General features: G+C 39.6%; 1 protein-coding gene across 12 annotated transcripts in view; it reads right to left on the bottom strand.

Moving 5' to 3' along the window:
* ptprfa (protein tyrosine phosphatase receptor type Fa) overlaps nt 1-17,031 on the bottom strand; it is a 541,915-nt gene that overhangs the window by 322,077 nt on the left and 202,807 nt on the right. For all 12 annotated transcript variants that reach the window (XM_084354897.1, XM_084354905.1, XM_084354902.1 and 9 more), the window contains one exon: nt 15,140-15,409. In XM_084354897.1, the coding sequence (XP_084211023.1) occupies nt 15,140-15,409 (270 nt within the window). The remainder of the gene's footprint in view (nt 1-15,139; nt 15,410-17,031) is intronic.

Below are 17,031 nucleotides of genomic sequence, written 5' to 3'. Positions count from 1 at the left end.
GACTTCTCTGAAAGAGCTGAAGAAAATGATCCTGTCTCTCAAGAGGATTTGAAGTTTCTTTCCAAGTTAAGAGAGAGCATTACAGAAAATGATAATGGACACTACGAAATGCCATTACCGTTTAAAGAGGAAAGACCGAAATTACCGAACAACAAGACGTGTGCAATACACCGTCTAAACTGTCTTGAAAGGAAACTAAAGAAAGACCAGAGATACTACAAAGACTATGTCAAGTTCATGGATGACATCATTTCACGTGGTGATGCTGAGAAGGTCCCTGAGGATGAAATTGAAAATAGTCCAGCTTGGTACATTCCACATCATGGAATTTATCATCCACAGAAACCAGGCAAAATGCGTGTAGTATTTGACTGTTCTGCCAAGTACCAAGAGACATCCCTCAACGACCATCTGCTCACTGGTCCTGACTTAACGAATACATTGGTGGGTGTCCTATGCCGCTTCCGAAAAGGTTCCATTGCAGTCATGTGCGATGTGGAAAGAATGTTCCACCAGTTTCACGTGAAAAGGGAGGATCAGGATTATTTGAGGTTTCTATGGTGGGAGAATGGCAACTTGGAAACCACACCATCCATCTACAGGATGAAGGTGCACTTGTTTGGAGCGGCCTCATCTCCTGGCTGTGCCAACTTTGGCCTAAAACATCTGGCAGCACAAGGGCAAGGTCAGTTCAGCAATGATGCCATATGCTTCATACAAAGGAATTTCTATGTAGACGACGGTCTAATAAGCGTTCAAACTGAAAAGGAAGCCGTGAAACTTATCAAAGACTCAAGAGAGCTTTGCTATACTGGCAAGTTAAGACTCCACAAGTTTGTATCTACCAGTGAGAACGTGATGGCAACCATCCCAGAGGAAGAACGCGCAGTAGTCAAAGATCTGGACATTGCCTTGAGTTCACCACATATGGAGAGAGCTCTCGGAGTGGAGTGGTGCATCACATCAGATTCATTCAAATTCAGAGTTCAAGTGAAACCAAATCCAATGACAAGAAGAGGCGTATTGTCTACAATTGCTTCTGTGTATGATCCCCTAGGGTTCATGGCACCCTTTGTCCTTTTGGGGAAACAAATACTCCTTGCTTGGATGGGATGAGGATCTTCCAGAACACTTCAGACCTCAGTGGGAGTCCTGGATTAGAGATCTACCGAACCTGGCTGAAATGGAAATCAAAAGATGCTTCTTACCTCCAAGATTCAGCATTGTTGAAAGGTATGAACTTCACCATTTTGCTGATGCAAGCGTCTCTGGCTATGGTGCATGTACTTACCTCCGGGCTATTGATCAATCTAATGAAGTTCACTGCTGTTTGGTAATGGGTAAGTCAAGAGTTACACCAACCAAATGTACAACTATACCTAGATTGGAACTGTCAGCTGCAGTTGTTGCAGTTCGAATCAGCGACATGCTTCAGAAGGAACTAGACATTCCAGAATTGCAGGTGTTCTTCTGGACAGATTCCACAGTTGTTCTCGGCTACATAAACAATGACGCCAGAAGGTTTCAGGTGTTTGTAGCCAACCGCATACAAAGAATCAAGTCAAGTACAAAGCCTGAACAATGGGCTTATGTTGCCTCTGAGAACAATCCTGCAGATCATGCTTCACGAGGTTTGACTGCACAGCAGCTCAAGAACTCCAACTGGTTCACAGGACCAAAGTTTTTGTGGCAAAAGGAACTACCTGACAGAGAACGCAAGTTGGGAGAAATCAAAGAAGATGATCCTGAACTTCGCAAGGCTTTTGTGTGTAACACTAAGGTAAAGGAGGAAAGGTCAACGCTAGATCGCTTCAAGAAGTTTTCTGATTGGTCAAGGGTGGTAAAGTCAGTTGCTAGACTGAAAAGACAGATCAGGGAATACAAAGGTGTTCAGCAAAGAACTAACGAATGTACAAGCTTGGAAGAAAGGAAAGAAGCAGAACTGGCAGTGGTCAAGTTAGTACAAGAAGAAGCATTCTCAGACTTGATAAAGAGCTTGAAACTAGGGGATGTAACAGTCAAGACCAAGGATAGAAATCTGTACAAGTTGAGTCCATTCCTGGATGAAGAAGGCGTCCTAAGAGTGGGAGGACGTCTAAGTCGAGCCACGTTGGACCCACAAGTGAAGCATCCGGCACTTCTACCTAAGAAGGGCAATATATCCTCTCTACTTATCAAGCACTTTCACGAAAAGATACAGCATCGAGGACGTGGAATGACGATGAACGAACTGCGAGCTAATGGATGGTGGATCCTGGGATGCAGCAGCGCAGTCTCGTCACACATTTTTAAATGTGTTAAGTGCAGAAGATATAGGAGACCGACTGAAAAACAAAGGATGGGTGACTTACCACAAGACAGAATGGAAACTACTCCACCCTTTACATATGCTGGCATTGACTGTTTTGGTCCAATCTATGTTACAGAGGGAAGAAAGGAGCTCAAAAAATATGGTCTTTTAGTTACCTGTCTATGTTCAAGAGCCATACACATAGAGATGCTGGACAACATGACAACTGATGCATTTATTAATGCTTTGAGAGCATTAATGGACAAGTCAGCACAAAGACTTGACAGTACCTCCCTTAGGACATTCATGTATGAAGTTATGGCTATCATTAATAGCAGACCACTCACGGTTGAACATTTGAATGACCCTTCTGGACCTGAACCTTTGACTCCGAACCATATCCTCACAATGAAGTCTGCAGTTATTCTACCCCCACCTGGACAATTCGTCAAAGAAGATCTTTATCTTCAGAAGAGGTGGCACCGGGTACAGTATTTGGCCAACGAGTTTTGGACTCGATGGAGGAAAGAGTATCTTCTGAACCTACAATCGAGGCAGAAGTGGCATAAGAACAGAAGGAACATGAAGGTCAATGACATCGTTCTTTTGCAAGATGATCTAGCACCACGCAATGAATGGAAGCTAGCCAGAATCACAGAAGTTTACCCAGGATCAGATGATAGGGTGAGAAAACTAAGGTTGCTGGTTAATGATACTACATTTGACAAGAAGGGGAAACCAACAACTAGAACAGTATTACTTGAAAGACCTATACATAAGGTCGTTACTCTGCTTGAAGCAGACTGAGGTGTTAATGTTTGATTGGAATTTCATGTCAGAAAGTCTACAAGAAATGTTTCATTGAGAAATCAAAGTGTTTGAATTGCCAACAGTATTGTATTTAGAGAAATCCCACTTTAAGATTTGTGTGATTTGGTGGGAGTGTAACAGTTGTTTGTAATATTGTTTTAAGAAAGAGCTTTTATTGTGAAACTGCTACTTTTATTTTGAAATCAAGTTGCGCTGTTCGGTGAAGAGGAAGAGTGAGAAGCTAGTGGAGAAGGATGAGCATCTGTCCTGTTAAGTAACATGCTTTAAGTAACAACATTAAGCGGTTGTAAAATGTTAAAAGGACCCTCCAAGATAATTCCCTTATTTGCAGCACGCAGCCAACGAGGTAACTTATGTTTCTTTTGTCTTTGGTTTTCCTCTGATAAGCAGTTTTCCACATAGCCTACTGTTAATGCTTTTATTGTTGCTAACTTTGTGTTTATACTTTGTGTGTATTTGTCTGTAGTTTTCACGGTGGATTTGATGTTTGGTGAGAGAAGAAGACAAATAAACCCGTTGAAAGAAAGCCACTTGTGTTTGCCTGCTTCGAGGGAATTACACTGCTCTACCATTGAGCTACAGCTGCCACATATGTGGCATATGTAACATTTTCACCTTTTCATGATGATTAAGTTTGTTGAGAATAAAAATTTTTAGCTTTGATTTTGGAATTGTAGCTAGAGCTTGGGTAGCTGAGAGTGAGAATATACACCAATCAGCCACAACATTAAAACCACTGTCAGGTGACGTGAATAACATTGATCATCTCATCACAATGCGATGTTCTGCTGGGAAACCTTGGGTGCTGGCATTCATGTGATTGCCACTTGACACGCAACACTGTTGTGGACTGAGTACAACCACCTCATCACAACAACACTACCCGATGGCAGTGGCCCCCCAGCAGGACAATGTGCCCTGACACACCGCAAACACTGCTCAGGAACAGCTCGAGGAACACAATAAAGGGCCCAAGATTATGACCAGGCCTCCAAGTTGAAGAATTGATCAGCACAGGAGACGGTCTATCTGTTGTTTCTATTGCAGGGAATGAGAGCTTCATGGTGGGTTGCCTATCAATTAAGGTTTTAATCTTACATATAAAGCCTTAATTGAGTTAGATGTTGAAATTGTGATAGAGAAACGGATTGAAGGAGCTGTAGAATCCTTCACTTAAAAATTTCCTTAACTAAACATTTTTAGCAAATGCACAGTGAGCTTGTAAAGTTGATTAGGTTCATAGAAAGTAGAGTTTCCAATCTCATAGGAAACTATTCAATTTAAAATTAATAAAAATGTAAATAAAATCAAATTGTATTGTTTAAGCATAACAGGTTTCAGCACTAACATTAATTCCACACATCTCTGAAACATGCTTAACATTTTAGCTTTGGATCCATGTTTCTAGTTGCAAGCATGCAAAACTAGTAGTGCACCAAAAAAGGGGAAGAAGAAAATTGTTTAATAACTAGAAAATGTATTTTCTGTGAAACACAATGTAAAATCTCACAGCTGAAGTAATTCTGAAAGAATCGCCAAATGCAAAAATGTGAAATTATTTGCCTGAAATATCATAAAACTAAAATGTATTGCACCATACAGCTGAAAAACTCTGAAGTCAAACTGCATGAGCTTAAGAAGGTAAGAAATTGAAACACTTAATATTGAAATGAAGAAAACAAGAGCGAGTTTATTAATATTTTAAAAATCTAAATAGGTAGACAAAGGTAGACATACAAATATATATATTTTTATTTATATTTTTTTTATTCATTCAATCATATGATATGCTATAGACTACACTATTATTACCATCAAGGACATGAATGAATTTATCGAGGAAAGGAAAGTTTCAAAGACAGAGCTTTATTAGCAGAAACACAAACACACAACTATGTACAATTCTGCCCACACAATAAGCGGGAAGCTCAGGAGAAGGACTATCCTACAGCACCGTGAAGTGTCTAGGTAGATAGATAGATAGATAGATACTTTACAAGTGTCCAGTAGCATACAAAATACAAGACATACATTACAAATTAACAGTAGCTACAGTAAACAGTGCAAATGGAGTGGAAGTGAAACAGTGCAGTCTGCCGCCTCGGAGCTGTAGGTAACTGGCAGCATTCTGTCCGAATCTGGTCCATTTTGCAGACGTCTGTGGTTCGTTCACGTTGCCCTGTACTTGGGAATTACCTCTAATCTCGACTGCAGCGAGGCACAGAGCTCGGTCTTACTGTCTTACAGGCAGCTGGAAAACAAGTAAAGGAGAGTGGCATTAACAAAAAACGTAAGTCACAGTAAAATTAAACAAGGAAGGAACAGGAACAAAACAGTAAAAGTTACTTACACACAATGGCGTCACTATCAGCGTCATGTAAATCTGGACTTGCGGACATAACTCCGAGCAAACAGGAGGTCACGGCCTCGTTATGAGACGAGGTCAGTCTGTGAAAACAAAATGAACGGTTAAGATCAGTATCTATTAACGTATCTGTTTCCTTATACAGCAGAATGAAAGCATATTCTTTAAATCTTACCCTTGCTCCGGTTCGTAGCGCTGTCCGGGCTGAAGAGAAACTCACGCAGCGCTATCCGGCCCCGTCGGGGTCTTTGTGTTTGCCGTCGGTCTCACTGCTCCACACAGGCTTTACTCATCAGGTTAGCTTGTCGCTAGCTTGTTAGCAAAGTCCATGCAAAAGCACTGCTAGCCGCTAGGTCAGAAGCTAACTTAAACTCCTCTCTGTCGTCTTGTGCCGAGTAGTCCACTCAAACAGACAGAACTCTATCACCAACAACGTTTTTATAAGAGTCCTGGTTGAACACTTTCATTCAAACTGGCGTAGATATTACCTAAAAAATTTGTGTTTCCACTTTATAGTAGACAAACTGCATCTGTTGTCTTCCTCCGCTCGTCACTCTCACGCAGCTCCACCCCCTGTCCTTTGACCTTGGCCTGTAAATTGCCATGTGCAGCCGTAAACCTGAACTTCCACGTCAATTTAAAGTGCCGCATACTGACGAAAATCCCACTTTTCATGCAGTGGTTGGCTTGTCCAGCACGATTAAAGACTGCGGCGTAGGCGGGTAAAATCCAAACATTTGTGTGCTCCCTTTGAGTAACAGTTGCGCAGACGAAAGCTGATGCTTCCAGCAACACGCTATGATGGGACTGCGCTTGAAACTGCCGTTCAACTGCTCTTATCTTCTCCGTGCATCTGGTCGTTGCAGAACTGAAGATGTGTTCAGGTGCGCTCTCAGACAATGTGAGATGGGAGTTCCTTTTCTTACCAGGCTTTGTTAGTGCAAGGAGGCCACATTTAAGCTTTGGTCTAAATACGGGCCGCTCTGATATCAGAACCATGAGGTCAGTTCCAACAAGCTGAACATCTTGAAATTATAACAATTTAAGAGACAAATGTGTACAGTGTGTATAAGTGTTTGAAGAAGTGTGAACTTGAGAGTGGAGTAAGTCATAGGGGAGTAGGAAGAATAAGTGAAAGAATGGGGAAAAAGAGGATGAAGACAGAAGGGGAGGAGGTGAAGGAGACAAGGGAATAGGAAAAGTGAATGAAGAGAGAAGAGGCGATGAAGGAAGAGGAGGAGAGAGGCAAGGCGGAGTTGATTGAACTCCAAGTGTGTGTGTGTGTGTGTGTACGTGTGTGCGTGTGTGTGTGTGTGAGACAGACAGACAGACAGATGCATGTGTCTCCAAGATGAAGACAGAGAAACTGAGAAAGTGACAGATATTAAACCCGAAACAGGTCAAGGTTTGACTTTATTAAATAGCTCAACAGCAATCGATAGAACTGAGGGACAAAAGTCGAGTTGAAGAATGCACCAGTAAGCACTGTGCATCATATGTATGACTGAAATTAGTGGAACAAGCAATAGTAGTAGTAGTAGTAGTAGTAGTAGTAGTGGCAGGAGTAGCAGTAAAACAACCAGTCGGACTATCAACAAAGCATAAATAGCACTAAGGGTGTCATTGAGCTCAGTTAATCTCATGAAAAAAAACCTCTTGGACCTCAGGTTGTATTGAAAAAAGCTATTGCGTAGATTTTTCATCATGAGCAACAGGATAAGTTGCTGAACGCAATGGTGTAGATTTTGGTTTTGTAGAGTCAAAATGAGGGAATGACTGCGAGTTAGAAAAATGTTGTCTACTTTCATCCAGAAATTTAGGTTCAAAATTAGCATTGGAGCTCATGAGGGAGTTGGCTGGAGTATTTGTAGCTTGAAAGCTTATATATCCTAGTCCTATATGTGAAATAAGCATATCAGCTAAAAAGAAGACAAGATTACTTTTATGTTTAAATTGTGTATAAAATGGAAAATGGAAAAAAAAAAAAGTAAAATAGAAAAAGAATAAAAGCACTTAACACCCATTATAAAATCTTAAAAGGAGCTTAAAAAACACAAAACTAAAACTGACTTACAGAAGTGGTCCAAGTTGCCGCTGTCATTAGCAGGCAGAGTGCAATGCATAAAGATGAATATCTTGCCGAGATTTTTGTTTTTTTTTCCAATGTTTACCTCTCTTCCTGACAAAAACATTCTTTAAAAAACTTGATCAAGTTATTCTTTCATTTGTGTGGGCAGGCAGGGTAGCCAGGATTAATAAAAGCACCCTACAGACAGCAGGGCGGGAGGGTGGGCTGGGCTTACCTAACTTTATGTTATACTACTGGGCAGCAAATATACAAAAGATACTCAGCTGGTGGTATGACAGTGAGTTGGACTGGTGTAAAATGGAGTCCCTCTCCTGCCACACCTCTTCACTTGTGGCTCTGACATGCTCCCCTTTGCCACTTTCAGTTTCAAATTATACCTCAAATCCTGTAATCTTGTCAACTTTGAAAATATGGACTCAGTTTCGCAAACATCTCAAGCTAAACAATCTTGTCCTTCTAGGTCCGTTATGCAATAATCATATTTTTTTACCTTCTAAACTTGACTCTGCATTTACACTTTGGAAAGAGAAAGGTATCATATTATTCCGAGACCTGTTTTTAGGTGGTACATTCGTTGATTTTGAAAGTCTGTCCCATAAGCATGACTTGCCCCGGACCAGCTTCTTTTGCTACCTCCAGGTTCGCAGTTTTATTAAAGATCATTGCAGTACATTTCCACGTTTACCGGCAGATTTACCTAAAATTCTTGACAAACCAGAAACTTGGATAAAAATGATATCAAAGCTGTATACAGGTATTCTCCAGGCTAACCCCTCTCCACAGATCACAGCAAAACAGGGGTGGGAAAAAGAACTAGGAATCCAACTCCAGGATCCTTGGTGGGAGAGAGCCAAATTACAAGTGAATAGCTCCTCATCCTGTGCCCGTCTTAACTTAATACAATTCAAAGTACTGCATAGAATGCATTTCAGCAAAGCAAAACTAGCAAAGATTTTTCCTGGCAGTAGTGAAGCTTGCAATAGATGTGCCTTTGTCCCAGCTGACTTAGCCCATACTTTCTGGTCATGCTCGAAGCTAACAGGGTTCTGGAAGAGCTTTTTCAAGATTATGTCAGAGGTTCTAGGTGTAGCTATTACTCCCTGTCCACTCATTGCTATTTTTGGAGTTCCCTCAAATTATTCAGAATTCAGTAAGCAGACATTAAATGTTTTAGCATTTGCCTCTCTGATTGTCCGCAGGCGTATCCTTCTACACTGGAAGTTACCTAAACCCCCAGCAGAACAATCTTGGCAGACTGACCTAATGTCATTCCTTAAATTAGAAAAAATCAAATTTTCACTCCGAGGGTCAACTGAGAAATTCTATACTACATGGCAGCCTCTTATCTCACATTTCGATAATATAGCTACAACTCCTACGGTGTAGGAGTGAACAATACATTGTTTTGTTTTTTTGTGTGTGTGTTTGTTTTTTCTGTCCAGCTGTGCACTTACATCAATATGAATGTACAAATGTAAGGTGGTTGATGAGATATTCTGTTTGAAAAGGGAAGACCAACTGAGGTGGGGGGTGGGATAATGCTTTGTAGGTTTTTTACTTGTTTGTTTGTTTGTATGTTTGTTTATTTGAAAAAAAATAAAAATAAAAATCACGCATCTATTTGTAAAGGTCATGTAACATGATGTGATGTGTTTCAATAACTGATTTATAAAAAAAAACCAAAAAACATAAAACTAAAACTGTGTTATATATTATATACGTTTTAATGGTTTCTGTAACACAGAGTCTGAAGGCGTTGAGAAGTGTCGAAAAACATATGGAAGACGAAAAAATACAGAACAGATGAAGAATAGTGTGATTGCTGACAAGGATGAGGAATCAAACCCTGACTATTATTACCCATTAAGGAACTACAGGTGTAATCAATCAACATACATGTGTGGAGAGATGGGGACTCAAACCCTTGAACCATGGCTTCATGAGATATGTGCATTATCCCCTTTGCTACCGAGCAACAGGTGTGATCAGAATATGCTGAGGGTCTACAATAGGGCTGCTCAACTTCTAATATTAGTACTGCACAGCTCCACCAAACATGTTCATATTCATATTGATTGAAAGTTCTCAGTCATCCAGGTCATGGTAATTCTAAGTGCTATATCTTACGCAACTGGACTTGTTTCAGTTTCTTGAAGGCGGTTCACCTCTCATCCAAGAGGCTTCTTCAGTTCTAACTAACTGAAGGGGAGTTTGCAGGCTTTTAACTCTGTGTGGGAGTGTCCTTACAGAGTCGTTGAGGAAACATGGGAGCTCTGAGTTACAGAGTCGTTAGGGCCACTTGCTCCCCAGAGCTTAACAACTGTTCACATCTGAGCTCACCTAGCCCTAGCAACCCACATGACAGCCGGTTGGTTCAACGACCCACAAGTGGCCTCCATCCGCGAGTGGAAAACACACTAAGAAAAACCGAACCAGCTCCAGAGAAGGAGAGGAGAGAAACAAACCTGATGAAAACTGTAACCAAAGAATTACAGACTGCTCACAGCCTCACACCAGCAGCCTCTGGGTGTTAACAGAATAATCTGCCTCAGCTTCATAGAGTGACTTTGAAAACCAAATGACTTGCTATGACAAATTGTGTTTGTTTATACAATGGATTACTTTTAAAAATAATTTCCATGAGGCTCCTCTTCTCAGCAGACAGATCACAAGCAATACTCTTGTATCGACGTTACAGAGTTACATGTTGAGTCCACGCACATGTTGGTCGATATTTTAAATCATTATTAATACCACAAGATATTACACAAAGCGGTCAGGTGGTGACCTGACATTTATGCATATTCTCCTTGTTGTATGTCGTTCTGCTTGAAATAGGAGCTGAAGTGACAGGTTGTGACTACTGCGGGTCATCAGTAAACATTATTTGTTCATCTGTCCACTCAGCCATCTTCCAAATTATTGTTTCTGTTGTATTTATTTAAAGTTTTACAACATGTCTTCACAGTTTTTATAGTGAACAATGTTATGACTTAATATTTTTCTCACTAGACTGAGATCTAAAGGATACTAAATAAATGATGTGTATTATACAACACTACCAAATATACATGTGTACAACAAATATATAGTCTATGTAGTATTATAACAATGAAAACTTTGATGTTCTCATCATATTCTTCATCTTCTTCCTCTTTACTGGTAATGACATAGCTAACTTATTTCAGATGCCTTTTTGCACACATCCATGTTTGAAACTGCCACCTCCACCTGCTGGGCAGGTTTAGAAAGTATTAGGGGGTGAAGCGTAAGGAGGTTGCATGCAATGCATCCTGTTACATGTAAGCAGGGTGCGCAAGCAGCAAAACTCTAATAACCCAACTCTCTATCAAGACACAATGCACTGGGGATTGTATTGCCTCAATTAACTACATTTACCATCAACACTGATTGGGATATTCACATAAAACATGGCAAATTTCTCCTTTAATGCATCTTTCCTCTTGTTGCATTTAGTGTTGCTTGAAATGACCAATAATTTGACTTTCACTGAAATGCGGCTCATCAGTAAACGGTTATTAGTTTATCTGTCCCCTCAGCTATCTTTCATATCATTTATTTCTGTTTAACTTATTCAAAGTTTTACAACATAACTGCATAGTTTTTATTGTGAAAACGTTTTTATGAATTCATATTTTTTTTATTATTTTTTTCATTTACTGAATAGCCTACACAAGTCTATGTATATTCTACCTGTAGGACTAGACAAACATCAAATATGTTTTAGTCCCATAATGTCTTCTTCTTCTTCCCCTTTACTGGCAATGACATAGCTAACTTCATTTAAGATGCCTTTTTGTATACACAGCCCCATCTGACATGCCCACCTCCACGTGCTGGGCAGGTTTGGAAGTATTATGGGGTGGAGTGTGAGGAGGCTGCCTAATTTAGCTTAATTTACTATCAACACTGATTGGAATAGCCATATAAAACATGACACATTTCTCCTTAAAGATTTAGTAATTTAAAAATAATTGACAGCTAGCTAGCCACTGTGTGATAGAGGTCACAAATAAAATAATAGCTTGTTTGTCCAATCACATAGGCGTAGATCTCAGGGGGACGGGAGGGGGGGGGGGCACTACCCCCCCATCCTGTAAAAAATGGATTAAAAGTAAACGTAACTAGCAGTGTTTGCAGTAGTAATGTAGTTTCCCTTAGCTGGAAGGGTGACACATTTTTCTTTCAACACTACATTTGGTGTCCCCTTCAGTAACTGTCCTTGAGAAAATGTCATGTAATTGTCCAGAGCTGATTTTGGCCCTACGTGTTTGAATTTTCATGAGTTTAAAAAACATAAAACAAAAATGTTTGCATGTGTGTGACACTTCTGCTACTACAACTCTATCCTAGGGGAAACACTGAATTGACATCACTAACTTTCCTGTTGTCACTAACCTGACGATTAACTGAGAAACGCAGGTTACTCAGTATATACAAGGCCATAATCTTAATGCTTATCTGAATTTTATTTTTGTAACTTCTGTTCTTGATGTTGGTTTTGCCACGATAGATAGCAATAAACAATGCCCAGTTGGTTATTGGACTGCCTAGATGTTACAAACTTGAAAGAAAAGACGGATGAAATCATTTGTGCTCTCAGGATCACACATTAAGTGACATTCTGAGACCAAAGGGGGGATGTTGGGATCAAGAGATAATTTTTTGTTCATTGATGGCTTTAAACTGGACTCTGAACTGAATTCAGAGGTGTTAATGGACCAACAGCATAATCTCAGTGCCTGATTTTGTATTACTCTCAGTTTCTTTAATAATGCTTTTGATGCTGAACTGTACACTACACATCTATAATCAATGACTGATCTTATTAATGCAACATAAGTATTCTTCAGAGCACTTCTACTTGCTCCCCATTCAGACCCTGAAAAATATCTCATTATATTAAGGATCGTTTTACATCTTTCGTCTATCTTATTTATATGATTACTCTATGTTAACTTTGTGTCAAATAAAATGCAGAAATTGAAAAGTCTTCGCTTGCTCCAACTGTTTTCCATACACCATTACTCCTGCCTCTCTTGTCTTCTTCCAAATAAGTATCCCACTATTTTTGTTAACCACTGAAAACCTAAATTCCCACCAGTATGACCACTTTCAAAGACTCTTGCTCTGCTTTTTGTTTCTTTCCTTAAATCACTTTTACATTCTTCCCCTTCTTCCATAAGTCCCCATCATCTGCAAATAATGATTTCCCAATACCACACCTTACATCAGAGAATACATCATTAATTGTAATGGAGAAAAATACTGGGTTGATCACACTGCCCTGAGGAGTTCCATTATCTCTATCTCCATTGTATCTAGTAGATAATGCTGTTCCAATCTTACCCTGAACATACCTATCAAACATTTTGTTTTATCCAATTAAGAGTTCTTCCTGTTATCCTAATTGTGTATAATGTAATCATTGAACCTTCCTTCCACACCATGTCATAGGCATTCTCTGCATCAAAGACCACTGCCATTAAGGATTCTTTATTAACTTGGGCTTTTCTAACTTCTGTTTCCAGTCAAATTACTGCATCTGGTACGCTGCCATCGTCATAGCAAGAAATCATAGAATATATCTATCATTTTTATCATATCTTTATCATAGAATCATAAACATATATTATTATATTTGGACTCAACCTACCTGCCCTGGATGACATCTTCAGATCACACTGCCTCTGCAGAGCCAGCAGCATTCTGAAGGATGACACCCACCCCTGGCACCACCTCTTCTCTCTGCTGCCTTCTGGAAGGCACGACAGAGCACTAAAAGCTTGTACTTGTGCTTGTACTCCCCCCATGGCCACCTACTCAGCATCATCATCATAATACCCCACAAAACAGAACTGATTTACAACAGGCAATAACCCTGTGGGACATGACGTGCAATGATACTGATTTTTCATAAATGTAATGTGCAATATGTGATATTTAATTTTTTACATGCACAATGTGCAATAATATTGCGGTTTCATATACATAACGTGCAATAATAATTATTTTTCATATACGGTGCTTGATTTGTAGCCACTTTGCTCTTTTTATTCTCATACTTCTGTTTATTAACAGGTATTGTTTTTAGGAACTGCAAATCGAATTGTGTTTTACAGCTGTGTGCGATGAAAATAAAAGCATTCTATTCTATACTTTTCTTTATTAGATTGCGTTGTATCGCATCAAATCGCACACTGGACTACATTAAATCTAATCGTCCTGTATTTAAAAAATGTATCATACCTGAATTGCATAGGAGTGTATCTGGATGTGTATTGGATTGTCTTATAAGGGAGAGATGCACACCTCTAATGTTTATTTATTCACTCTAATTTTCTCTTTCTCTATCTCATCGATTACTTTAGTAAGTAGTTAATCATAATCCCCTCCCACTCCCCCTCTGTGTTTTTTGTTTCTTTCTTGATCTATTTCTAGGTATGTACTTACGTATTGTGAACAATGATGATGTTTGTTAAGTGACAATTGATGAAAAAAATTAATAAAAAACTAACATACATACACACAAAGTCTGGGTGCTGGACCTAGCACCTAGATTTAGCATGACCTGGATGATTGCTAATATATCAGCCCATCCTCATCAAAAAAACGGTCATATACTGTAGGACATCTGGCATAGCAGCCTATTGCAGCCCATATATTTGTTTACTGGTACTGAACTTCTGTACTGTTCTGCTCAGTGGTTATGGTCATTTCTCCAAACCTCTGCCTGCCACAGAGTTTTGTGATTTTATTTTGACTGTATGTCAAGGTATTCATATGCCCGTTTGTATTTGGATAGCCTTATTGGATGTTGTGTGGATGCCTGTTTCTTATGCACCTCAATGTGAAGTCATTTTAATTTCATTGTACATTGTACAAAGATAATAACATCTCTAACTCTCTAATTCTAACTAACTAACTAACCAAATATGCAAATGAAAGGTTGAGATATTAATCCAAATTGTACTCAGGACTCAAGTATGACGATACTAAGTAGATTGCATAGTGTAGTGCACACATAAGCAGTTAAACTACAGAACTGAAAAAATACCCCAAAAAATGACTTAATTACAGTAATTTGAGTAAATGTAATCAGTTACAAAAGTTTGCAACAGAGTTGAGAACTGCAAGACACACAAGGACTGTCTATCATAATTTAATCAAAAGCAAATCCACAGCACTATATAGAACTACATTGATGTTTATTTAATAGATGTTTGTATATACTCGGGAATTACAGCCTCAAAATGTTATTGAAAAATGTTCATGAGCTGGTCTACTGGTGTTGCTGCCATGACGATTTACGGTACAAACAAAGCTTTGTTTCTGAGCCATCATTTAAATTAATTCATATCTACTCTGGTGCTCTTGCAGTGTGAAATCCATGACTCTATAACCTACAGGTTCCTACCAAATAATTGTCATTTTAGTTTATTGCAAACAGTAATTAATGCAATTGAATGTCTCACTACAGTTTTGTTTTCCATAAATTCAATACATTTCAAGAAATCACCAACCTTCACAGAGTGTTTCTGACCTTTGACAGTGATCTTGGCTATGGTCTCGATCATGCCCAGGGAGGATATGGCCACACAGGTGTAGTTGGCAGACTTTCGGATGTTGGTGAGCTCCAGGACGTTGCGGCCAATTGGCATCTCCTCTTCCTGGGTCAGCTCCACCTTACCGCTCATCCACTTGACATAAGGCATTGGAGCACCAACCGCAACGCAGGTCAGGTTGACACTGCCACCGGGCATCACTTCGTGACTGGTGGGGGGGATGGAGAAACGGGGAGGTACACGACGAACTGCAAGGGTAAAGAGAGGGGTTGTGAGAGGACATAGGGAAGGAGGGGTGGGATTCACTGGACCACTGGGCTGACTTAATGTTTTACTGGCTTGGCCTGTACTGTGCAACAGTGTGTGTGAACTGGTCAGGGCTGGTGATCCTGAATACCATGAAGCATTGGCCTGGTGGAGTTTTATTGTCCCATAATATTCAGAAGTCTGTTGCAGAATATGTTTGTACCTGTTTTAATTGAGTTGTTCTGGTATCTTGTATTTTCTATGAACTCCATTTAAAATCATATTTATGTAAGTATTTGTATTTATTTGCTTGTTTATAATTTATGGTCTTATTTTTGAATTTCTTCATATTTTGTTTCTTTTCACTCAACACCATTGTAAATGACAGCATTCCGTCGATGACCCTTGAGTTTAAATAAAGGTAATAATAATTAAACCTGCCCTTTAGTAGGCCGGTAGTTTTCTTGTTAATTTAAAAAACAGTTTATAAAGACTTTTAACCTATCATCAGCGGACATAATGTCAATTTATAAATAACGACGATCTTGTAATAAAGTTAACATTGCTTGCAGTGCAGACAATTCAAGCAAATCTGCTTTTCGAGCTGAATTACAGCCTAATTACATTACAGTTTAATGCCAGACCTACTTTCGCGACAGCACTGCTATCACTTTTTATGTGCAAATAAGTAAAACGCCATTAATGCCGCTAATGACAAACTCAGTCTCCTTTTTGACAGCAGGCTTTATAACCAGCTCTCAAATGTGAGCATTCACAACAAATATAAATACTCTTTCCTTTGTTTGGTTTGGCCAGCACTTCCTACAAACCCTCTGGCCCTTTTGTGTCATGGTTAAACTGCCCTTTCAGAAACATCTTGGTCTCATTAGTGAAAGCCGTCTTGCAGGAACTCTTTACTACAGTCTTCCAAGTGACATAGAAATCAGTAAAATTAAATATCAAAATCAAATTCAGCCAACTGCCTGTTTTTTAATTCCCTATTTTTGATCTCAGCATAAAATTAAAAGTACAAAAAACAAAGTGTTATTTGTTTTATTGTATCATGTATCACAATGCACTCGACTCACGTATATAATCTAAATACGGGGTGCTGAATTCCTCTTGTAGTGAATGAGCAAAAAGAAAAATCAATGACAGCACTCCCATTAAACTGTTTATACTTGATTCTTGCCACACACATTTTTGGCAAGACGCCCTTCTTCAGCATGTGTTTCTGGCAAATTCTTGATGTCCTTTTTTTTCTTTTTTAATCACATTCCACTCAGCCCAACTAGCCCAGAAGCACTGCAGCTGCAACAGCCTAAGAGGCTGGGGTGTTTAGTGGGGAAACTATAGCTCACAATCCACTGTTTCAGCACAGCAGCTGGCGAAGAATACACATAAAACACCAGACAACCAAAACGATATACAGTTAGGAAATGATTTCTAGCTGCTAACCAGTGGTTCTCTGTGGCGGCCTCCTGTTCGGCCTCCAGAGGGCTTCAGCCCTTGGTCACGACCTGCTGATCGCCACCCGGTCTGGATCTGTCCCTTACCCGACCTCCCGGTCGCCCCTCCGGGTTTGACCCTCTACTCCGGTTGACTGCACTGCCCCAGATAACAC

Source organism: Pagrus pagrus (assembly GCF_965226575.1).
Source record: "Pagrus pagrus genome assembly, chromosome: 6".
In the NCBI taxonomy this organism is placed as follows: Eukaryota; Metazoa; Chordata; class Actinopteri; order Spariformes; family Sparidae; genus Pagrus; species Pagrus pagrus.
This window is presented reverse-complemented; position numbering and strand designations above follow the sequence as displayed.